The sequence below is a fragment of the Ochotona curzoniae genome, unplaced genomic scaffold, assembly GCF_017591425.1.
Source record: "Ochotona curzoniae isolate NIBS_2020 unplaced genomic scaffold, NIBS_Ocur_1.0 contig_291, whole genome shotgun sequence".
Lineage (NCBI taxonomy): Eukaryota > Metazoa > Chordata > Mammalia > Lagomorpha > Ochotonidae > Ochotona > Ochotona curzoniae.
Genome location: NW_024465649.1, coordinates 13,644,071 through 13,668,991, shown reverse-complemented (window position 1 = coordinate 13,668,991; position 24,921 = coordinate 13,644,071). Strand labels below are relative to the sequence as shown.

General features: G+C 46.9%; 1 protein-coding gene across 1 annotated transcript; it reads right to left on the bottom strand.

Annotated features, from left to right (window-relative positions):
* Positions 1-13,993: 13,993 nt before the first annotated feature.
* On the bottom strand, positions 13,994-24,921 carry LOC121155367 (cytochrome c oxidase assembly factor 7). Its single transcript, XM_040978672.1, has 3 exons — positions 24,784-24,921; positions 19,184-19,324; positions 13,994-15,059 (listed from the first exon to the last, which is right to left on the bottom strand). Exons 1-3 carry the CDS (start codon positions 24,887-24,889, stop codon positions 14,611-14,613), a joined length of 696 nt encoding a protein of 231 aa, XP_040834606.1. The 5' UTR covers positions 24,890-24,921; the 3' UTR covers positions 13,994-14,610.

Genomic DNA, 24,921 nt, shown 5'->3' with positions numbered 1-24,921 from the left:
CTGGTCTGGACTGGAGAGAACTCCCGCGGCAGTGAGCCTGCTGTGAGAAGACCTTGTCCTTCTAGGCTGACCTCAGGCTTTTAACCCACGTATGTCAACATCTCCATGATACCACCAGGCACTGAGGGTTGTCTGGGCCTCTTCCCGAGACTGCCAAAAAGTTTCTAATACCCAGGTGTGAGACAGCCTTGAGAAGCAAAAAGAGCTTTTAGGAGACAGGCAGGGCTGAATTCTAATCCCAGATGGACCATCATTTGGTCTGTGTATCTTTCTGCAAGCTACTTTGGCCAAATTCATTTCTTTGTCTGAAAAACTGAGATGAAAGAACCCAGGATTGGAGCTGTAGCACAGCTGGCTAAGCTGCCACCTGCAGCACTGACAACTCGTATAGGTACCAGTTTGAGTCCTGATTGCTCCACTTCCAATCCAGCTTCCTGTTAATGCACCTGAGAAAGCAGCGGAAGAGGGCCCAAGTGTTTGGTCCCTGCACACACATGGGAGACCAAGAAAAAGCTTCTGGCTCCTGGCTTCAGCCTGATTCAGTCCTGGCTATTGCTGCCACTTGAAGAGTTGAACCAGTGGATGGAAGATATCTCTCTCTCTCCCCCACCTGTGTGTGTGTGTGTGTGTGTGTGTGTGTGTGTGTGTGTGTGTGTGTAACTTTGCCTCTCAAATAAATAAATACATCTTTAAAAAAAGGAAAAGAAAGTTCTCACGGAAGGTTGCTGAGAGAATCGAAGTCTCTGGCACATAGTATTTGCACAGTAAATGATCCATTTAGACCATGATTTTCTAAATGTCAGGGGCTTTGTCACATTCAGCTCTGTGTTCCCAGTGTCCAACCTAAGGTACAGCCAAGATGAAGTTCTTAGTGATGGTGGACTCTAGAAAGCACTAATTGAAACACCTTACTTGGCTCCCACATTCCAGAGTTTCCACACTCACTTTCTGACCCCAAGCTCACCTTGAATCAGTCCCCTTTGCATCAACCCTGAGAGGTGAGCATCTTGCCCTTGGCTTGCAGATCCCTGTGGCAGGAAGCCCATCTGCCCCCAGGAGTTCCTGTTCTGCCAGCCAGGAAGTCATTCTTTCTACTTGACCTTTAGGAGCTGAATTCTGCATCTTGGTGGCTCCCATCCACTAAACCTGCTTCTACTCCCTGACCTGTACAGAACAAGCCTACTTCTGGTTGCCCCTTGGGAAGCCATTACACAATTAGAACGTGCCTAGCAGTGGACAAGGATTTGGTACAGCAGTTAAGACACTACTTAGGATGCCCACATCTCATATTAGCGTACCTGGTTTGAGTCCTGGCATTGCTTCCAATTCTGGCTTCCTGCTCATATGCACCCTAGGGAGCTGCGGGAGAAGCTCAAGCACGTGTGTCCCTGCCACCCATGTGCAAGGCCCAGAAGAACGTTCAGGGCTCCTGGTCTCAGCTTCCCCATCTGCTGGGCTGTTGTGGACATCAGAAGAGGAAACCAGTGGATGGAAGATTTCTGTAGACATCCATCTCTCTTTTATGTAAGATGAAAAAAAGCAAATTAAAAAAGAAATTCAAAGGGTAAACATGGAGGGGAATCAAGATGGTGGAATAGGGTAGGGACATGTTTACACAGATGGAAAATCATTAGCCAGAGTGAAGCAGACAGGGCACATTCCAGGAAATAGGAGGGGACAGGCTGATGGGCAGAAGGACACCTGGAGACTGATGGACAAGGGAAAACAGCAGAGAGAGTGGTGTGGTGTTGCAGTGATCAGATACCCCAGGACAGTCAGCAAGTGGCGAACTGAGCTTCACGGGCAGCTGGAGCTCCACCAGCAAGAAGGTGGGAAGGGACAGTCACCAGGAGCTCAGGGGGTGAACCCAGGCAAAGAATTGCCCATCCTGATGATTTTTTTGATTCAACCAGGAGCAGAGACAGAGTGATATACTCCAAACATGCAGTCCAGGAACAGGGTGGATTTCACAATCCAGACCCCCACCAGAGCCACATAGGACACAATTTTCCGTAAGGAGGCAAAAGGTGTGGGACAGGACTGGGCATGCAGTAAGCTGGGAGTGAACTCATTTCTGGCTCAGTGCATTGCACCCACTTGGCATCCTACAGGTTCCACCCAAAATAGTTCTAGGTAGCCCCCAGACCTAATGGCCAACAGACCCAGAACTCCACCAGTGGCACATCTGGTGCCATTTTGTACAGTGTGGCAAATGCCTTGAGACTGGAGGGATAACAGCGAACTGCATATATGCTGAGCTGGTAGCAAACCCACTTCCAGCTCAGTGCATTGCATTGGTCCTACAGGGAAAATAATACCGACTTTGGCATCCTACAGGTCAAAATAGGTCTGGGTGGCCCTCAGATCTAACGGCCAGCATGTTCTGACAAGATCAGCACCACTAACAACGTAGTTAATTGGGACAACTGATGTCTCCCTAATCCCGGGCACTGCTCGAATCAGAAATGGGAGAAAGATTGTACAGACAATGGTGTAGCCACAACAAGATCACAGGAGCTGGTGAGTGGTAAGCCAGATCTGGGGCTATGGAGACTGTGATGGAAGCCTAACACTAGAACCCAGGCTTGAAACTCGCTGGAGGGAGTGTGACAAGTGACTGCAAACAAAGAACTGGGTGCCAAGCTCAATAAGTAAAATAGAGCTGTAGACCCATGGGTGACACAATTTAGAAACTTGCCCTAAGGAAAAGAATCTGGCAACCAGAAGTACAACGACCACGAGCAAAAGAAGAGACAGAAGCACAGTAAATATTACTGAAGACACCCTTGCAAAGAAGCAAAAGCCTTTGTTAACCTCACAGTACTCTGAAGAATACATAGAAAAATTGGGGGATAAAGAATTCCAAACACTTGCTATGAAGCACATACAGGATTTCAAGGAATTTAAGGAATATGTCACACAGAAAATAGCAACACTGAAATAAAATCAAATAGAATTATTAGAAATGAAGGACACAGCGAAACAAATTAAAAATTCAGGTGAAAGTCTCCATAATAGAATGAATGAGGCAGAAGAATTAATCTCAGAATTAGAAGATTTTTTTTTGCCACAATCATAAAATAATCAAAAAACTGGAAGAGAAACTAAGTCAAGCTAAGAAAAGTATTTAAGAATTAAGGGACACGGGCCCGGCACGGTGGTGCAGTGGTTAAGGTCCTTGCCTTGTATGCCCGGGATCCTATATGGGCGCCGGTTCTAATCCTGGTGGCACCACTTCCCTTCCAGCTCCCTGCCTGTGGCCCGGGAAAGCAGTCGAGGACGGCCCAAAGCTTTGGGACCCTGCACCCGCGTGGGAGACCTGGAAGAGGCTCCTGGCTTTGGATCGGCATAGCATTGGCCATTGCGCTCACTTGGGGAGTGAATCATTGGATGGAAGATCTTCTTCTCTGTCTCTCCTCTCTGTATATCCGCCTTTCCAATAAAAAAAAATAATAAAAATACATCTTAAAAAAAAAAAAGAATTAAGGGATACTGGGCCCGGCGGCGTGGCCTAGCAGCTAAAGTTCTCACCTTGAATGCGCCAGCATCCCATATGGGCGCTGGCTCTAATCCCAACAGCTCCACTTTCCTTCCAGCTCACTGCTTGCGGCCTGGAAAAGCAGTAGAGGACGGCCCAAAGCTTTGGGACCCTGTACCCAGGTGGGATACCCATAAGAAGTTCCTGGCTCCTGGTTTCGGATCGGCATAGCATTGGCTGTTGCGGTCACTTGGGGAGTGAATCATCAGACGGAAGATCTTCCTCTCTGTCTCTTCTCCTCTCTGTATATCTGACTTTCCAATAAATAAATAAAATCTTAAAAAAAAAAGAAAGAATTAAGGGACATTATTAACAGAGTTATGGGAGTCCCAGAAAGCCCAAAGAGAGAAGCTGGACTTAAAAATGTATTTAATGGGGCTCAGCATAGTAACTTAGTTGCTAAAGTCCTTGCCTTGCATATGCCAGGATCCCACATGGACACCAGTGGTAATCCCAGCTGTTCCACTTCCCATCCAGCTCCCTGTGCTTGTGGCCTGGGAAGCCAGTTGAGGACAGCCCAAAGCCTTGGGACCCTGCATCCACTTGGGAGACCTGGAAGAAGCTCCTGACTCCTGACTTTAGACCAGCTGAACTCAGACCATTGTGGCTACTTGGGGGGGTGAATCAGTGGACAGACGATCTTCCTCTGTGTCTCTCCTTTTCTGTATATTTGACTTTCCAATAAAGAAAGATAAAATTTAAAAAAAAATTTAATGAAATAATAAAGGAAAATTAAGGGGCTGTATAGTAACTGCAATAGAGACTATCATATCCAGATGTGAGGATGCAATACAGTATGCATCTCTACTTCCAGGTCAAAGAGAGATTCCCAATGAAACTGTTAACTATGGCTTGATAATGGCCTGACTCTCTATCATTGTCCATACCCGCAGTGATGGACTTAGGACTGCTTTGAAGAACTATACTATTGTGATAATATAGGGGACATCACTTAGGGAGGGTAATGAGGGATATTAATAATAATAATAATAAACATAAACATGTGAACATGGCCATTTGGAGAGTAAACCAGTGGTTGATTTCTCTCCTCTGTAAATCTGCCTTTCATATAAAACAATAAATAAAACTTTAAATGGAAAAAAAAAAAGATGAAGGAGGATGGTATTAGAACAGACCAGAGAGAAAAGCCAGCAATAGCAACAGCACTGCAGTAAGAAAAACCCTGGGTATTTTTGCTGTTATTTTTTTCATTGCTTAATTGACAAATTTATATTCAATGTGATGATTTATGTATACACTGATCTTGATTACCACAATCAAATTAATTAACATATTCATCATCACCCATGGTTACCATGTGTGTGTGCACACTGAGGATATTTTTGGGGGTGTATTGCAGAAACTACAAACAATTCCCTTATGCTGAAGTCTAAGTTAGGAACATGATGGCGCTAAACAGGGAGACTAGGATTATCTCATGGGGGTGGGGAGATTTATATGAGGGTAAAGAATTCGGTCTTTTCGCTTCCGGCCGTGGGGAGGCCTGATTTATACACTGTAATTCAATCCCCCTCCTCAAGCCCAGGCAGGAGGGGACAGCTGGGAATAGTTTCCACCATGGCCAGTCGGTAGGTGGGTCTTCTGCGTCTGCAGCGCCCCTGGGCAGGCTGACCTCCTGCAGGTGTTTGGCACTCTCCTCGACAGCCCCTCTCCACAACAGCCCCCCACCCCCATACTAAGGCAGCAGCAGCACAACCTCCCAACAGCGAGACCGCCTCGCCAGCTCATCACGTCTGACTGTAAAAGTCAGCTCCATAGAACTCATTCTCCATTCTATGCCAAGAGCTGCCTACCACTGCACTACAAGTCCTTGCTAGCCCCACCTGAGAGGTGACAACACCCAATCGCTGGAGGCTGGGTGTCCCACCCAAGGCCATCCAGTCCTGAGACAGCCTTGGGCAAGCAAAATGCAAACCAGAGCCCTGCTGAAGCATTTAGCCCACGAAATGGGCAAAGTCTTTTGTCCACACTCAACCTGCATGTAAGCAGTAATAATAATAATAATAATAATAATAATAATAATAATAATAATAAAATTGAAAAATAAATGCTAGAAACCAAAACCTTTCCAGATTTTCACCCTACAATGATTACCTTATGCTTTTTAAAAAACATACAATTATGGGGATGGTACTGGGACTCAACAGGCTAATCCTTCACCTTGTGGTGCTGGCATGCCAGCTGCCCCACTTCCCATTCAGCTCCCTGCTTATTACGGCTTGGCAAAGCAGCAGAGGATGGCCCAAGTTCTTGGGCTCCTGCACCCATGTGGGAAATTTGGAAGAAGCTTCTACCTCCTGGCTGCGAATCAGCTCAGTGCTGGCTGCTGTCGTCATTTGAGGCGTGAACCAGCAGATGGAGAACCTTCTCTGTCTGTCTCTGCTTCTCCTTGTACATCTATCAAATTAAAAAAAAAAAATCTTTTTCTTAAAAGGCCTACAAATATCCCCTTGAAACGTCTTTTTTTTGTGTGTGATGTGCCTGAGATACACATACTTAATTTGCCTCTGATATCTCCAAAACTGTCCCTATCTGCAGGGCCCAAGTTTAGCCATTTTCGCTCAACCATACGGACCTTCACAAATTTTTCAATTTTTCTTTAAGATTCATAATTTGTTTTCATTGGAAAAGCAGATTTACAGAGAGAAGTGAACCACTGGTTAATCCCCAAAATGGATGCAACAGCTGGAGCTGAGTCGATCTGAAGCCGGGAATCGGGAGCTTCCTCCACATCTCCCATGTGGGCGTTGGGGCCCAAGGACTTGGGCCAAACTGCTGCTTTCCCAGGCCACAAGCAGGGAGTTGGATCAGAAGTGGAACAGCTGGGATGGGAATCCTTGCCCATGTGGGATGGTAGTGCTGTTGATGAAGGCTTAGCTTGCTATGTCACCACAGCAGTTTCAATTTTTCCAATTTTTTAAAGCATAAAAATCAATATAGATACAACTTATTTCTAATTTTAAAAACTTATGAAGCACCTTGAAAACATTTCAGGTCCCCGTTCCCATCTTTATCGCAAAGGCTCCAGATCAATAGCTACCCATTTTTCCAAGCTAAATACCTTTTAATCTCATCTTGACCCTGCTCCTCCCCCCAGTCCCACCAGGACAGAATTTTCTTATTCACTTGTCCCGTTCTCTGCCCTTGTCTCCTCTCCTTGCCTGGCAGGCTTAGCTCCACCCTGCTGCTTTCCCTTAGGTCTGTGAACCAGTCACCGAAAGGATCTTCCTGCCTCTCCAGTCTTTCCAACTTGCAGTTTATTCTCTTTGCTGGGGTGAGCCATTCTCCAACTGAAAGTCCTTCAAGTGACTACAGCACCCCTAAGCTATACCCCCAATTCTTGGGCACTGAGCACTGGACAGTAAGATCTCAGTGAGAACAATATCACTAGTCAATTCTGAATCATCTTTTTAGACCATCTGAGTTATCTTTGCCTTTCTTGTATCCAGGCAAACCTTGCATATAGGGAAAGCATAGGAAACAGTTGCTAATGGTGACTCCAATGCCTGCTGGCCAGTAGACACAGCAATGACACTGCTTGCTGTGAGCGGAGTCTGAAAACCCATTTTCAAACCTTGACCTTCAAGACTGCATGAAAGTGTGACGCACATGGCCCTGGCTGCTGTCAGCCCCCACCTCCCACAGCAGCCTGCACAGGAGCGCTCTGAATCCACTCTCACTGCCTTTCATGAGAATTATCATTCTGACACTGCTAAGACTCATTCTTTTTTTTTTTTTTTAAGATTTATTTATTCTTATTGGAAAGTCAAATTTACAGAGAGGAGAGACAAAGATCTCCATCCACTGGTTTACTCCCCCAAGAAGCTACAATGGCTGGAGCCAAGCTGATCTGAAGTCAGGAGCCAGGAGCTTCTTCCAGGTCTCCCACATGGGTACAGGGTCCTAAGGCTTTGGGCCATCTTCTACTGATTTCACAGGCCCCAAGGAGGGAGCTGGATGGGAAGTGGAGCCTCTGGAACATAAACCGGCATGCATATGGGATCCTGGCACATGCAATGTGAGGATTTAGCCACTGAGCCATCGTACTGCGCCCAATGCTTTGTTCCCAGTTCCATTCCAGTACATGACTCAAGAAGGCAGGTTCCACGAACCCCAGGTGGAACCTGTTCATGAAACAATAATTCAGCAGGGCCAGTGCTCAACAGACTAACTCTCCACCTGCAAGCACTGGCATCTCATATGGATGCCATTTGGGGAGTGAATCAGCAGATGGAAGACCTTCTCTCTTTCCTTCTCTCTATAAAATGTGACTCCAGTAAGAAATTAGTCAACCTAATTCTCCAAAATGACAAAACCCATGATTTACATGAAATGATGTGATTTTAACAACCTCATGATGGAGGCATTGCCAGTTGGAGTATAGTTTGGAGCACCTGCATTCCTTATCATGGAATCTGGGCTCCACCTCTCCACAGGCTTCCTGCCGTGCACACTCTGAGAAGCAGTGGATGATAATTCAAGTTCTTGGGTCCCTGCCACCTATGTGGGAAAGCTGAATTGGGTCCTGGGCTCCTGGCTTTGGCCTCATCCAGCCCTAGCTGTTGCAGGCAAATAGTAAGTGGTAAAGTGAACCAGAAGACAGAAGATTTTGCTTTCTCTGTCCCTTTCAATTAAAGGGAGAAATAAATTGAGAGACAGACAGAGAAAGGATGGAAGGAAGGAAGGGAAAGGAAAGAAAGACAGGAAGGAAGCAAGGAAGGAAGGAAGGGAAAGGCTGAAGAGAAAGCAAGCAAGCAAGTCATGGTGCTAGACACTGGTAGGGTCAATGGCTTTTTCCCATGTTCCAAACTATATTTCATGAGAACAAATTACTTTTATTACTCAAAACTTCAAATCTTGCCTTTTTTTTTTTGGCAAAGATTTAATTACTTATTTTTATTTGAAAGGCAGAGTTATAGGGAAAAGAGACTTTTCTTTTAAAGGATTTTTTTTCAATATTTTTTTATTGTAACAATCTTTACATGGTTAATTTGTGCATAAAGGGTCAAGGGCTACAGGAAAGTGGGTAAGACTATTATTTCCATATTGTTTCCTTCATATATCTGAGGCAGAGGGGGATATTGAGGGAGAAGCCCCACCCGGTTTCCCACCCACCCCAAGTCCCGCATGTGGGGCGTGCTCCGAGATACTCGTTGAAGTGGTTTCAATAGGTCACCAGTTTTGAAATTGCTGCCAATCTTGCCTCTCCAAACACGATGAGGTTGTTGAAAAATCCATTAATTGACATTGTCCGTCATAGCGTCTCTATTTGCCCGGTATTTTGTTGCCAACCTATAGCTGAGGTGGTTGATTAACTTGTTCCATCTTCTGTCCCTTCATGGTTAGGGTTCTGAGTCTGGCATTTCAATTGGGGAGATCACCAAAGAAACTTCGTCTGAGGTGTTCCCAGGCCAGATACTTAAAGGATTTTTTTAAAGGCAGATTTACAGAGGGAGATTTACAGTTGAGTCACTTCCCAAGTGGCCTCAATGGCCAGAGCTGAGCCGATCCAAAGCCAGAAGCTTCTTCTGGATCTCTCACATGGGTGCAGGGTCCCAACGCTCTGAACCATCCTTCTCTGCTCTTCCAGGCTACAAGCAGCGAGCTGGATAGGAAGTGGAGCAGCCAGGACACAAATCAGTGCCCATAAGGGATTGCAGTGGTTGCAAGGAGAAGATTTAGCCACTGAGTTATCATAGTGGGCCCAAAAAGATTTTTCTATCTGCTAGTTTATTCTTCAGATGGTTGCAATGGTCCAAGTTGAGCTCATTCAAAGCCAGAACTCCAAGACTTTGGGCCATCCTTTGCAGCTTTCCCAGGTTACAAGCAGAAAGACAAATTAGAAGTGGAGCAGCTGGGATGTGAACTGGTGTTCATATGGTATGTGAGCGCCACAGAGGCTTAGCCTGACGATGCCACTGCACCAGTCCCCAACCTTTTATTTTTAAATGAAGCAAATGTATAAGCTTTTACAAATACAGTAAGTACACCTACTATAAAACCACCTCAACCATTTTCACATGTACAATTCAGTAGTGTTAAGTATATTCACATTGTTCAATAGTCAACCTTCAGTTTTCTTACAACTCTGATACCCACTGAACAATTTCCCCTTCTCTCCTTGTTTCCCACCCTGATAACCACCAGCCTCCTTTCTAAGTTCAGATGTAACTCCCGAATGACGCCAGATTGAGCATATATAGTACACGTTTATGACTGGCTTCTTTCACTCGGTGTGTCTTCCAAGCCTGTCACATGGCAGCAGATGTCAGCATTTCCTTCCTTTTCAAGCCTGATCAGTATTTCATGGTGGGCGTAAGCCACGTCATGTTTTTTTTTTGTTTTTTTTTTTTTTTTTTTTTTCAAAGATTTATTTTTATTATTTTTTCATTGGAAAGGCGGATATACAGAGAGGAGAGACAGAGAGGAAGATCCTCCGTCCGATGATTCACCCCCCAAGTGAGCGCAACGGGCCGATGCTATGCCGATCCGAAGCCAGGAGCCTCTTCAGGGTCTCCCACGCGGGTGCAGGGTCCCAAAGCTTTGGGCCGTCCTCGACTGCTTTCCCAGGCCACAAGCAGGGAGCTGGAAGGGAAGCGGGGCTGCCAGGATTAGAACCAGCGCCCATATGGGATCCCGGGCGTGCAAGGCGAGGACCTTTAACCACTTGCGCCACCGCTCCGGGCCCTAGCCACGTCATGTTTATCCACTCACCTGTTGATGGACACTTGGCTGCTCCACCTTCTGGTTATAGTGCATAATGCTGCCAAGACCATGCATACACAAATACCTTTCGGAGACTGCTTTTGTTTGTTTGGGGTATGAAATTGCTGGATAATATGAAAAATCTATTTTTGAGTTTTTGAGGAACTGACATGCTGTTTCTAATAACAGCTTCATGATTTTAATTCCCCACCAACAGTGTGCACAAGGGTTTCGGTTTCTCCATATTCTTTTTTTTTTTTTAAAGATTTTATTTTCATTGGAAAGGCGGATATACAGAGGAGAGACAGAGAGGAAGGTCTTCCGTCCGATGATTCACTCCCCAAGTGAGCGCAACGGGCCGATACTATGCCGATCCGAAGCCAGGAGCCTCCTCCGGGTCTCCCACGCGGGTGCAGGTTCCCAAAGCTTTGGGCTGTCCTCGACTGCTTTCCCAGGCCACAGGTAGGGAGCTGGAAGGGAAGCGGGGCTGCCGGGATTAGAACCGGCGCCCATATGGGATCCCGGGCGTGCAAGGCGAGGACCTTTAACCACTTGCGCCACCGCGCCGGGCCCATATTCTTTTTTTTTTTAAAGATTTATTTATTTATTGAAAAGTCAGACATACACAGAGAGGAGGAGAGACAGAGAGGAAGATCTTCCATTCGATGTTTAACTCCCCAAGTGAGCGTTGCACAGCCGATGCTATACTGATCCGAAGCCAGGAGCCAGGAACTTCTTCCAGGTATCCCACACGGTACAGGGTCCCAAAGCTTTGGGCCGTCCTCGACTGCTTTCCCAGGCCACAAGTAGGGAGCTGGATGGGAAGTGGAGCTGCCGAGATTAGAATCGGCGCCCATATAGGATCCTGGCGCATTCAAGGTGAGAACTTTAGCCACTAGGCCACGCCGCCGGGCCCAAAACCTTCTTGTTTTAAAAGCAGCCATCCCACTGGGAGTGAGACCGTATCTCACTATGGTTCTATCTGAATAGATTGTTTAAAGTTTTTTTTTTTTTTAAGATTTTGAAAGAGCAAAAAACAGGAAGATACAAGATCTTCCATCCACTGGTTCTCTCCCAAAATTGTCACAAAGGCCAGGGCCTGACCAGGATGAAATCAGCTTAGGACTCCACCTGGGTGTCCCACATGCATAGCAGGGGCCCAAGTACTTGATCTACTTTCTACTGCTTTACCAGGTATAGCAGCAGGAAGCTGGCTCAGAAGTGGAATAGTAGCTTAGCCCTCTGTGCCACAATGCCAGCCCCACATGCTACTTGTTATAACAGAGCTGTTTCAGGTTCAGCAAAACTGAGCCCCCAGTTGTCCTGCCTTCACACACAGTCCCCGACTACCCACACCCCCTGCCACAGTGGAGTCTTTGCTGTGATTTGTAAACCTTCAGACACATTATCACCCCAAACTCAGCTTATATTAGGTTTCACTCTTAGCGCCACACACTTTTGGGATTTGGAGAAGTGTATTCACAGTAAAATACCAGTTTTACTGCCTCAAAACACTGTGTGCTAATGAATCATCCCTGCCTCCCAACTTTCCATGGCCTCCATGGCTTAACCTTTTCCAGAAGATAACACTGTCATGTAGTTATAGCCATACTTCCCAGATTGGCTCTGTTCACTTAATACTAGTATTTATTTATTGATCCATTACACACTGATCTACCATGCTTACACATCTTTTCATGACCTGGGAGTGTATCTATTCATAACATTGACTCATATCCCATCGTCTGGATATACCATCTATTCATGCATTCAGCTTCTAAACCAAATGGTCAGAGTATGTTTAGGGCCCACTGTGCTGCCTCCCAAAGCAGCTGAAGTCTCTTGCATCCCTGCTAGTGACATGGAGAGTTCATGTTGCTCCAATCCAGCCAGTATTTGCCCTCAGCGGTCTGGCTGTCAGCTTTGCAATGGCTGGCTGGCACACAGTAGTCTCGTTTTAGCGTGTACTTCCCCTGACATGTCGACAGGCCTTCTGCTCATGTGCTTGTTGCCACCTGTGGACCCTCTCTGTGAGGTATCCAGTAAGGGCTTTTTAGCCCATTAAAAAAAAAACTTTTTTTCTGTGAGACAGTGAGAGCTCTGAAGCCCGACTAATTTCTAAATGCCTCGAACAAAATTAAAATAAAATGAATGCCCTCAACAGTGAGGCCTGGGCTGCAGGCAAGAATCCAGGTCTCCTCTGTGGGTGGGTGGCAGAAACCCAACTGCTTGAACTATCACTGGTGCCTCAGGACCTGCATTAGCAGGAAGCTGGAATCATGAGCTTGATGCGTATCACATTCAGGCAGTACATGCGGTGTGAATGTCCTGACTGGTGCTTTAGCTGACAAGCTGAATGCTCACTTCTGGCACTATCAAAAAAAATTTTTTCTCTAATTTGAAAGGCAGAATGTGAAAGACAGAGGGAGAGACAGATTTTGCACCTGCCCGTTCACTCTTCAATTGACTGCAATGGCTGGGGTTGGGCCAGGCCAAAACCATTAGCCTAGTGCTCCCATCAAGTGTCAAACTTGGGTAGCAGGGATTCAAATAGCTGAGCCACCATGATGCAGCCCAGGCACATCAGCAGGAAGCTAGATTGGAAGTAGAGTAGCTGCAACTTGAACCAGCACTCCCCTAGAAATACCCAGCTTAACTTGTGGCACCACGGCTACCTGCCCTGTCGGCAAAGTTACCTTGTATTTTAAGAGGTTTTTTGTGGTTTTGACTTGCTTCTTCAAATGATTACTGATGGTGAGCACCTTTCAACGTTTGTTGGCCTACAGTGTAAGCAAAACCAAAAGCTACTTCACATTAAAAAAAAAATAAGCTTGATTTCTTTTATTACCTCTTCTTCGCAATCAGGAAAGTCTCCTTAAAAACCCTCACCCAGCAAAACTTGGGAGGATAGCAGCAAACCCAAAGCTGAAAGCAGGAGGTGACAGAATGGTCCTGCTACCTGCAGGAAAATGGCATGCTCGCCCCCTGCTGACGGGCCAGGGACATAACAGAAAAATTAAAAAAAATTTTTTTTTTGGAAAGGCAGATTAGATTTACAGAGAGGAGAGACAGAAAGATTTCCTATCCACTGATTCACTCCTCAAATGGCAACAGCTGGAACTGAGCCCATCCGAAGGCAGGAACCAGGAGTTTCTTTGTGGGGCTCCTACATGGGTGCAGGATCCCAGGGCAGTGGGCCGTTTTCTACTGCTTTCCTAGGTTATAAACAGGGAGCTAGAAGGGAAGTGCAGCAGCTGGGGCATGAACCAGCACCCATATGGCATCTTGGTGCTTGCAAGGTGAGGATTTAGCCATGGGGCCATTACACTAGGTCCAAAGCAAATTTTCTTAACAGAAAAAGTGCTGTTACCAACAAGAAAATTCTCTATCCTGCCTGTAGAAAAATGGTAATGATACAAATTATGAATCAGTCAAATATGCTTATTCTTAGAGGCAATTATTTTAGTTGGGAGGGCTTGAAAATCAATCTAAAGATATGTGTCATCAAGTTCTTGCTTACAAATCCCAGCTACATGTAGCCTGGGAAAGCAGTGGAGGATGGACCCTATACTTGCATGGGGAAAGAAGCTCCTGGCTCCTGGTTCAGCTCCGGCTGCTACGGCCACTTGGTGAGTGAACCAGTGGATGGAAGATCTTTCTCTCCTTCTCTGTAAAATCTGCCTTTCAAATAATAAAATTAAGAAGCGAATCTTTAAAAAGCAAAACCAAATTAAAACAAATCCCAGCTCCAGCTGCCTGGAGAGAGATGGAGTCTGCTTCCTCCGGATGCTGAGCCAGGAGGGCCAGGTTGGGGAGGTGGTGCTGCCTCACTGGGTGTCCTCTTCACCAGCAACCCATGGGGGTACAACCTGCAAGCTGGATGTGGCCTCGGTCTCCTCATCTCTAGCGACAAAAGCAAGTCCACAGGAAGGGTTAAGTCACAGGCTGTCAGTCAGGTCTATTGAACCTCTACTAAGCAAATCAAGATGCTGAGCTGGGGCTGCTTTGGGGGCCCTGTGGCTGCTAATTTTCCCAAGGGCCAGGCACTGTTTCCCTCCCCCAACCTTTATGGCTCTTTTTGGGAGGCTCCTATTTTTCAGAGCTGCCAGAAAATAAAATTAAAGATCCCATAAACTCAGGTGGGTCTTCATAGTTAAAGCAATAGTGATTGAAATAAACTTTGCAGGCTGTTGGGGCAATGGATCTATGTAAACAGAGCTACTGATACCAAGTCCCAAGTTCTTCCTGCTTCATTCTGTGACCTTCAAGGGCTGCTGTGACAGGTCTCGGAAAGAGGAAGTGCCAGCCTCAGTCTCTTTGTTTTCCCAGAGTGGGAGTGAGCCACGTCACCCTAATGTTAGGGGCTGCACACTTTTCTGCTGTTCCTTGTGTAGCTGCCGGGCCCGGTTTTTGAGTAGCTCAGCCTTGGCCTCGTCCTTATCGACACCATCCCCCAGCTTGTACATGCGGCTGGCATTGGCACAGGCCCAGATGTGGCCTAGCTCACAGGCTTTCAGTGAGTATTGGCATGCCAGGCCCATGTCCTTGGGGAAGTTGGGCGCGCCCTGCAAAAACATGGCACTGAGGTTGAAGCAGCTGGAGGCATAGCCACCGTCACAGGCCCTTGTATAGTAGTCCCTGGCCTTGCCCAGGTCGGGCTGGCCATCCTCGTTAACCTGTCCGTCGTGTGCGAGGAGACCAACGTTGTGACATGCTTCCACGGACTTCTTTCCAGGCTTCTCGCAGGCCATCAGAAAGCAGCTGGAAGCCGCCTTCAGGTCCTGGCTCAGTCCACCTCAGGGAAAGGAAAACAAAGGAAGAGTCAACCCCAGCCAGTGAAGACCCTAGCATCTGGAGCCAAAGTCAGGGGCCAATTCCTGCAGAAGGTCCGTAACCACGGGCTAAGGCAGCAGGGAAGGAGCCTGGTACAGTCCACAGACCCACACCATCCAGCTTTGCCTGTTGTGTGGTCTTTGGTTCAAATGATCTCTTAATGAGAAAAGTCCACAATAGCTAAAGGAGGTGAAAAGTGGGAACCACAAGGTCTACTTTGTGGCTTTACAGCATTAATATAGCATCCTAAAAGCGCTCATTTCAACACTGCTGGTTCTCTGGGTTCCACGGCCATGAATTCAACCAACTGCAGACTATAAATCCTCAGAGAGAAACTGCGCCTCTTCTGAACACATTCAGACTTCATTTCCCCTTGTCATTACTCGCCTGAACAGCATAGCATAACAACGTCAGTATGCACAGAGTGTTAGGTAGCCTAAGAAATCCAGAGATGATTTAAAGATTTATTTGTCTGAAAGGCAGAGAGAGAAAGAAAGAGAAACAGAAATCCTCCATTGCTGGTTCATTACCCAAATGACTGCAGCAGCCAGGCCTGAGCCAGGCTGAGCCATGAGCCAGGAACTCCGCCCCAGACTTGCATGTGGGTGGTCAGGAGTCTTCAGCTCTCCTACATGGGTGTAGGGACCCAAGTCTTGGGTCAGTCTCTGTTCTTTCCTAGGCCATAAGTGGCGAGCTGGAAGACAAGTGAAGCAGCTGGAACATGAACCAGCCTCCCTATGGGATGACGGCACTGGCGGGTGGAGGATTAGTCTCACTGGCCCCTAAGAATATTTTTAAAAACTGGGTCATGTATGTTATTTGTAAATACAAAAGTTCAACCAGACTCTACTTGAATCTATCTGAAGAAAATGAAAAGCAACGTGAAATAAAGGAAATTGTTGATCCACAAATTGGTATTTCTTCACCAAAGAGAAATTTCCCAAAGGTGTCTTTGGAGGGGGTCAGACAAGTACTGAAAGGTTAGAATCACAGTCTCTCTGTTTTAACTACATGTTAGACAGAATACTGTCTTAGACACAAAGTGACAACCATAGAAGCCAGGACAGCCACACCTTACGGAGCCTCCCCCAGCCACATGGGGACAGCCTCCCCATACACCCATGGAGACAGCACAGCACAGTGGTTAAAGATGTGTGGCCAAAAACCATGAGTTCCAGGACTTACTGGCTGTGTGACATTGGCAAAGTTACTTAACCACTGTGAACCTCTTTTCCCTTTATCTGTAAAATAAGGGCAATAGAGGCTGGTGGAGTAGTGCAGCACACTTATCTTCTGCCTGCAATGTTGGCAATCCGTAAGGGGACAGATTTGTGTCCTGGCTGTTCTGCTTCTGATCTAGCTCAAGGTTGGTAGCCTGGGAGAACAGTAAAGATGACCCAAGGCCTTAGAGCCTGCACCCCTGTGGAGCTCCTAGCTTCAGATTGGTTCAGCTATGGTCATTGCAGCCATTTGGGGAGTGTACCAGAACATGGAATCTCTCTGTATTCCCCCAGCCTCTCTTTAACATATTCTTACAAAGAGCCTGGCGCACAATAATCATTGTAAATGTTACAGTTATGTTTTTACATCATAAAGGTTTATTTGTTTTCTGAATTTTTACTTATTTGAGAGAGATACTTCCCATTCGCTGATTTACTCTCCCTAAGTCTGCAACAGCTAGTGCTGTGCCAGACTGAACACAGGAGCCAGACGTCCAACCCAGGTCTCCCACTTGGGTGGCAGGAACTCAAGCACCTGAGCCAGCACCTGCTGCCTCCCAGGTCAGCAGAAGCAGAAAGCTAGAACAAGCTGCAGCTCCAATTCAACCCAAGTACCCCAACATGGGATATAGGTGTCCCAAGCAGGAGTTCAAGCATCACGCTCGACAACCACTCCAATGGTTTCTCCAATGACATTCTATTTATTTGGTAACCTCAATTAGTCCAATATTCAATCTAAATGGATACTGCTCGTCACTTTCCTTTCATAAAGGCTTCTCCATTCCTAATTTGAAGGAGAGAGAATGTAAGTGGGGAGGGGGGAGGGGGGAGGGAGGAAGAGAGAGAGAGAGAGGCTCCATTCCAAAGTCAGACACTCCAGCCAGTTCTCGATGTGGGTGGCAAGGACTCAAGTACTTGAGCCACTGCCCGCTGTCTCCCAAAGTCTGCTCTGTGAGAAGCTAAATCAGGAGCCTGAGCTGGGAATCAAACCCGGGCACTTCAGTGTGTGGTAATTAAACTAGAGATTTAATTATCTGAAAGGCAGAATGATAAGGGTAGAAACATCTCTTCCATCCATTTGGTTCACTCTAAAAGTCACAGTAACGTGGAGTAGAGGCTCTGCCTGTGACACTGGCATCCCAAATGGGCACCAGCTCAAGTCCTGGCTGTTCCTTTTTGGATCCAGCTTACTGTTTATGGCCTGGGAAGGCAGCAGAGAGGATGGATCGAGTCCTTCATGCCCCACGCCCACGTGGAAGACCTGGAAGAGGCTCCTGGTTCTTGATCAGCTCAGCTCCAATTGTGGCCATGTGAGGAGTGAACTAGTGCATGGAAGACTCTCTTGCTCTCTGTGTATCTCTCCTTCTCTCTGTAATTCTACCTTTAAGAAAAAAAAAAAAAATAGGGCCCGGCAAAATGGCTCAAGGGTTAAATCCTTAAATCCTTGCTTTGTAAGTATTGGGATCCCATATGGGTGCTGATTCATGTCCTCGATGTTCCACATCCTATCCAGCTCCCTGTCTGTGACCTGGGGAAGCAGTCGAGGATGGTTCAAAGCCTTGGGACCCTGCACCTACATGGGAGATCCAGAAGAAGCTCCTCATTTCTGGCTTCAGATCAGCTCAGCTCTAGCTGTTTAGCTCTCTACCTGTCTCTGTAAATCTGCCTTTTCATAAAAGTAAATAATCTTAAAAATTAGGCCTGGCACAGTAGCCTAGTGGCTAAAGTCCTCACCTTGCATGCACTGGGATCCCATATGGGTGCCAACTAATATCCTGCCTGCTCCACTTCCCTTCCAGCTCCCTGTCTGTGGCCTGGGAAAGAAGTAGGGGTCCAAAGGTCCAAAGCCTTGGGACCCTGCACCTGTGTGGCAGACCCGGAAGATGCTCCTGGCTCCTGCTTTGGATCAGCTCAGCTCCAGCCTTTGCGGCCACTTGGGGAGTGAATCAGCAGACAGAAGATCTTTCTCTCTGTCTCTTCTTCTCTCTGTAAATCTGACTTTGCAATAATGCCAATTTGAGTTCTCTAGCTGCTTCCTATCCAGCTCCTTGCTAATCTACCTGGGAAAGCAGGGGTCTTGGGCTCTTGCCACCCCACCTCATCCCCCATTAAAGAGACTAGGATGAAATTCTATGCTCCTGGCTTTGACCTGGCTTTGACCTGGCCAAGCCCTGGCATTGTGGCCAGTTAGGGATTGAAACTACAATTGAATGATCTCCCTCTCAAAGTCTTTGCCACTCCACCTTTCAACTAAAGTAAACAAGTAAACCTCTAAGAAAAAAGAACAATACTAAGGATCAGAGGTCTGCTGCTAGCAGCAGGCAAGCAGCTGAGGCCTTTGCCCCACAGCCAAGTGAGTGAGTCAACTTGGGCCTGGAAACGCCCAGGAAGCCTTGGGAAGGCCACAGCTTGCCTGACCTCATCCAGCTAAGCCACTCCTCAGCTCCCAACCTGCTGATTTAGCAACTGCCATCTTAACCCTGCTCAGTGGTAACGAGGAGAAAAGACAGAAGGAAGGGGATTAAGTATCGAGGCATGTGCTGCTGCCAACTCCCACAGCATCAGCCTCATAACTAGCCTACAAAGTGTGGACTACGTGTTCCTCTTTGCAGGTGACAGAACTGAGAAAACAGTTAAAATCCCTGGCTCAAGGTCCCACTATCTGCACATAATATTCCTGAAATTTGCTGAACTGAAAAGCCTGTGCCTTTCCTGCTTGACTCACCCTCATCTTCAAGTCCTCCTGAAATGCATTTCCTCAATAGCCTGTGAGGACTGAGCAGGAAGCCTGGGTGGGATGACAGCCCAGATCGACAAAAACCATTAAAAAACAAACAAAACAAAACAAACCCGGGCCCCTCCTTACCTTTTCCAGTCACATAATAGGACCCCAGTTTATAACAGCTGTCGCTGTGCTTGTATTCTTCACAGTTGAACTTCAATACCTTGGCAGCCTCATGGAAGTCCTTCCGGATCCCTTCCAAATAGTCCACCAGCCGGTAGCAGCCTGCAAGGAGAGGATCAGAGCAATCAGTGCCAGGGGCAGCTGACCAGCCCTGCCAGGCTCACGCACTAGCCAGTGTGTGAGAGAGCCGGGGCTGGGGTCGGGCTGAACAGGAGGACCTAAAGAGGCTCCTGGGTCTGAAAGGCCAGTCCTGGCTGTGGGTACAGTAGATAAGGCAGCCACTTGTAGTGCCGGCATCCCTTCTGAGCACTGGTTCAATACTGACTGCTCTACTCCCTGCTGATGTGCCTGGAAAGGTTGTGTGGAAGATAGCCCATGTGCTTGAATCCCCGAACCCATTTGGGAGACCTGGAAGAAGTTCCAGGCTCCTGGCTTCAGACCAGCCTAGCTACAGGCCACTGAGTCCATTTGGAGAGTGAACCAGCAGATAGAAGATGTCTATATTTACCTCGCCCTCTTTCTCTCGGTACTTCTGCCTTTGAAATAAATACATGAATTTTTTTTTAAAGATTTATTTTTATTTTTATTGGAAAGGCGGATATACAGAGAGGAGAGACAGAGAGGAAGATCTTCCGTCCGATGATTCACTCCCCAAGTGAGCACAACGGTCGATGCTATGCCGATCCAAAGCCAGGAGCCTCTTCCGGGTCTCCCACGCGGGTGCAGGTTCCCAAAGCTTTGGGCCGTCCTTGACTGCTTTCCCAGGCCACAAGTGGGCAGCTGGATGGGAAGCGGGGCCGCCGGGACTAGAACCAGCACCCATATGGGATCCTGGGTGTGCAAGGTGAGGACCTTAACCACTGCGCCACCGCGCCGGGCCCAAATACATGAATTTTTAAACAAACAAAAACAGACCAGTCCCTTCTCTTCAAGGAGAGATTGGGGCAAACTGACCTAATCACAAAGAAGGGAAGTGACAGCACTGACAAATGGCACTGTCTCCCCATCCCTCTGGCCCCCCAACAGGGATGAAGTACTATATGGCCTGGGAGATTGTGGACCCACCCGTCAGCCTTTCTGCTCACCGCCAGGCAGGCCCAAAGACCTACTAACTTGCATGACTAATTTTCTCAGCTTTGGAAACTTTGATGAAGTCCTGCAGTAAAGACAAGGGAAACCCGGAGTGGACGTTGTGGCACAGTAAACTAAGCTGCCACTTAGGACATACACATTCCATACCAGAGCACAGGTTGGAGTCCTGGCTACTCTTACTTCTAGTTCAGTTTCCTGTGAATGCATTGAAGTGGCAATAGATGGTCCAGGTACATGGGAGACCTGGAAGGAATTCCTGGCTCTTAACTTTGCCTGGCCCTGCCCCAGCTGTTGCAGATTAAAGATATGGATATGCTGCACTACACATTTCTACTTCTGAAAAAAAGGACTCCCAATGAAACAGTTATATGCCTTGACAATATGATACTAGATTTGCTAACTTTGCTGATACCTACATTATCATCATACACTTAAACAGCAGAATGTTAAACTTGTAACTATTACTAAAGGACTATACTACTGTGATAATACAGGTGCAAATGGGAAGGAGGGAAGGAGGAGGTACTAATCCCTATAGCTATAAAACTGCACCACAGGAAATAATAATAATAAAAAGAAATTAATAATAAAATAATAAAAGAAAAAATATCTGGCCTCCCCCTTTTCTGTATCAATCTGTATAGACAATAAATTACTAAGTCTTGGTAAAAAAATTAAAAACACAACAAAAAAAGAAAATCCAAAGGACTGTTAATTTAAAGCAGCAAGCAAGATGCCGTGACGCTTCCAGACTCCTCAGCCAGGCTGGGGACAAGAAGGCCAAAGAAGCTGGAGACAGGCTGTTCCCTCCGGGAGCTTCCCAGTCCCAGCAGGCCTCCATCCTCACATCGCTCCCTCCCCCTTCCTTTTCACTCCCAAGGATGTCACACATCACCTCTTGCTCATTTTCCCTTTTTTTTTTTAAAGGTTATTTAAGAGCTGCAGCACTGGCCATTGTAACAATCTGGGTGTGAACCAGTTAATGGAAAACCTCCCTTTCTTTGTATCTGTAATAAATAAATAAATCTTAAAAAAATAAACAAATAGGGCCCAGTGCGGTAGCCTAGTGGCTAAAGTCCTTTTCTTGAATGCACTGGGATCCCATATGGGCACCGGTTCTAATCCCAGCAGCTCCACTTCCCATCCAGCTCTCTACTTGTGGCCTGAGAAAGCGGTGGAGGATGGTCCAAAGTGTTGGAATCATGCACTCACGTGGGAGACCCAGAAGAAGTTCCTGTCTCCTGGCTTCAGATCGGCTCAGCTCTGGCTGTTGTGGCCAGTTGGGGCAAGTGCGTTAGTGGATGGAATCTCTCTCTCTCTCGTCTCTGTGTATCTGACCTTCCAAAATAAATTAATAAATCTCTAAAAAAATTTTTTTTAAAGAGCTCAAGCAATACACTTTAAAAAATTAATTAGTTAAATACATAAATAAACGAATAAAGTGAAGAATTGCTGTCTCCTGCTGACACCAGCTATCGCCAGGTGGTAGTGCAGTGCATGGCGACTCTGTGGTGATGCTGGTGTGAACAAAACTGCCATGCTGCCAGTCATACAGCAGTTCAGCACACACAGGTCAAGGTCACGAAAAAGACAAGACACAAGGATGCTAAAGACTTCTGCATTTACTTTACTATGCTTATCACTGTTTGAGAATGTCCCCTTCTACAGAAAAGAAGGTTTAAAGCAGGCTGTGATGTTGAGTTCCAACAGCAGCAGCCTCACACACTTCCTGCTTGCTCTCTCATCTGCATCAAGAGCCCACGAAATAGTGACCTCCATCAGGTGGGATTCCTTTAAAAAATTATTTTTATTGGAAATGCAGATATACAGAAAGAAGGAGAGACTGCAAAAAAGATCCTCCATCTGCTGGTTCACTCCCCAAGTGGCTACAACAGCCAGAGCTGAGCCAATCCAAAACCAGGAGCTTGGAGCTTCTTCTGAGTCTCCCATGTGGGTGCAAGGTCCTAAGGACTTGAGCCATCTTCCACTGCTTTCCCAGACCATGAGCAGGGAGCTGGATGGGAAGTGGAGCAGCCAGGACATGAACCAGTGTCCACATGGGATGCTGGTGCTTGCTGGTCAAGGATTAGTCAGGTGAGATATTGTGCTGGTCTGGCCACTAGTTTTCATTAGGTGCCTGCTACACTACTGTGTTCACAGACAGATGAAGTCACCTAGTGATGCGTCTGTCAGAATGTAACTCTCATTATGTGACACATGATGGTACAAGGAGACTGAAATGAGTGGGACAGGAAATAAAGAGAGGAAGGCAGGCATCAGACCACAGGGCCCTGTGGAACATAACGAGTTATGATTTTGTTCCAAATACAATAGCAAACTAACTACTGGAGAGTTGTCAAAAGTGAGGCGATAACCCAACCCATGATTTAAAAAGGCTGCCCTGCAGGTGAGTGTGATGGCTGCCTGCAATGCTGGCCTTCTCCCATCACTCAGTGTTAGTTCAAGTCCCGACTACTCTGCTTCCAACCCAACTTTCTGCTAATGAGCCTGGGAAAGCAGCACAGTAAATCAACAAATGAAAGATCTCTCCTCTCTCTCTCTCCCTCTTTCAAATAAAAATGTAAAAGTGAACATGTTTCTTTAAGATAAGTAAAAAGATGACTCTGGCATATATATTTACATAGTCCTGGATGAGTTAAGTCCTAGAGGCAGGTAAGTGTATGAGGAGATACACTTGGGCAATTAAAACAACAAACATGTCACTTAAAAATATGATAAATACTATTAACAAAATAAAAGCTAAGTGGACTCACTTATATCTTACTAGGTGGGACACAAAGATTAGTCACTCCTCACTAGGGCATTGAAGATTTCTCTGCACACCCGTCCTAAAACTGTTCTGCACCTAAACTGTTGACATATGTCTTGTTAGAGTTATAAGCCAGTCTAGACTTCCCGAAAAAAAAAAAAAAAAAAGCCAGGTTCAGCAAAAAATTATGCTTCAACGCTATAAACTGCTAAATAATAAAATAAAAATAGACACGAGACAGCTGAACAGTAATCTATAGCCATTTTAAGGTGTATAGAACCCTGTTGTATATAAACTAAAATTGAAATGTCAATGAAGACGTCACAGGATGTGGTTCAAGACTTGCATTTTTTTTAAAACATATTGGTTACTCAATATTATGTCCACTAATTCCATAAAGTTAGACATTGTTGCTGATGTTATGTTGGGGTTTTTAATTGATCCGGATGATACTCTGCCAGCTCTACCTTCAGACCAGAGATGGTCTCCCCAAGAAGCTGTTGAACTTATCTGGATAATAAGATACTGGACGCTATGCTTGGTATATGCTTGCAATGAAAGAATCTCAACTGAACTTGAACTGTGGCAATGCAGCCAGGTGGAGGAATCCACCATGGGGGGAGGGCTTGGGGAGGGAGGAAAATCCCAGTACCTATAAAACTGTGTCACATAATGCAATGTAATTAATAAAAAAATATAAATATAATAAAAGCTAAAGCTCTTTAAGCAAGCAGAGAATCGGATAAAGGTGCAAACGGACAGATTTGGCTATTTCATGTGACAGATCTGACTTCCACGGACACTACTCATGCAGTAGCCCTTGTAACCACAACCTACCCGGGGTCTCCCTCTGAAGTACCTCAGCCAGTCCTATTTTTTTTTTTCCAAGACAATTATTTCACATGAAGAGCGAAACAGAGGGGGCAGAGAGCTCTTGCACATGTTGGTTCCTTTCCCAAATGGCTCTAATAGCCAGGTCAGGAACTCCACCTACATGGCAGGCCACTGGAGTACGCGGGCCATCTTCAGCTGCCCTCCCAGGCACGTTAACGGGAAGCTGGAGTAGCAGGGACTGCAACTGATGCTCCAAGAAGGGTCGGCGGCCCTCGCCCATTCCTTCTCATATCCGTATGCGCACCCTTCTTCACGCCTCGCTCCTCACAGTCCCCACAACCCTGCCCTCCAGACAGCAGTGAAAACACCTCTCCCGGGCTCCCTCCCCAAACCTAACTCCGCCCACGTCCAAACTGTTCTCTCAGCCTCCTTCATTCACCGGCGCTTGCCCAGCCCTCCTGATCTGCCACCCTGCTTGCTCCCCACATTCTCAATTCCGTAACTTTCTCTACAGTTTGGACACAGATCAACTCTCCCAGAAGAGCCAGGGAGTCTTTCAGACACCTTTATACCCCTGCGGCTGTAGCCGGTCACCTTCAAGAAGTAGCCTTGTCGAGGTGGGGTGCTGCGGTGCAGCCAGTTCAGTTGTTGCTTGGGACCCCGCACCTGCACACGTCCCGCGCTCGCCCTGGGGGTCGCGAGCCCCGCAGACCCCCCGGGCGCCCCGCAGACCCCCGGGCACCCGCCCCCGGCTTCGCCCCACGTGTTCCTCAGCCGCCGACCCGGCTCTCCTCAGAGGTCGCTCACCCGAGCCTCGTCCCCCACACACCCCCACGCGTGCCCAGGCTGCGCCGGCGGCGCTCACCGTCCGGGTCCTTCTCGCGGTAGCACTGGTAGTTGCACTCCACTTCCATGTTCTCCAGAAAGGATTTCACCTGCTCCTCATCCTGGAAGTCCACCAAGCCGGCCATGGTTCTCCCTGTCAGCCCCGGTTGGCCGCCGC

What these genes read in the sequence shown, in the direction of transcription:
- LOC121155367 (XM_040978672.1), bottom strand. Translation starts at nt 24,889, where the DNA reads ATGGCCGGCTTGGTGGACTTCCAGGATGAGGAGCAGGTGAAATCCTTT. An exon ending in CCGCGAGAAGGACCCGGACG is followed by an intron (nt 19,325 to 24,783) that starts GTGAGCGCCGCC and finishes CTCTCCTTGCAG; the next exon opens with GCTGCTACCGGCTGGTGGAC. An exon ending in CTATTATGTGACTGGAAAAG is followed by an intron (nt 15,060 to 19,183) that starts GTAAGGAGGGGC and finishes CCTTTCCCTGAG; the next exon opens with GTGGACTGAGCCAGGACCTG.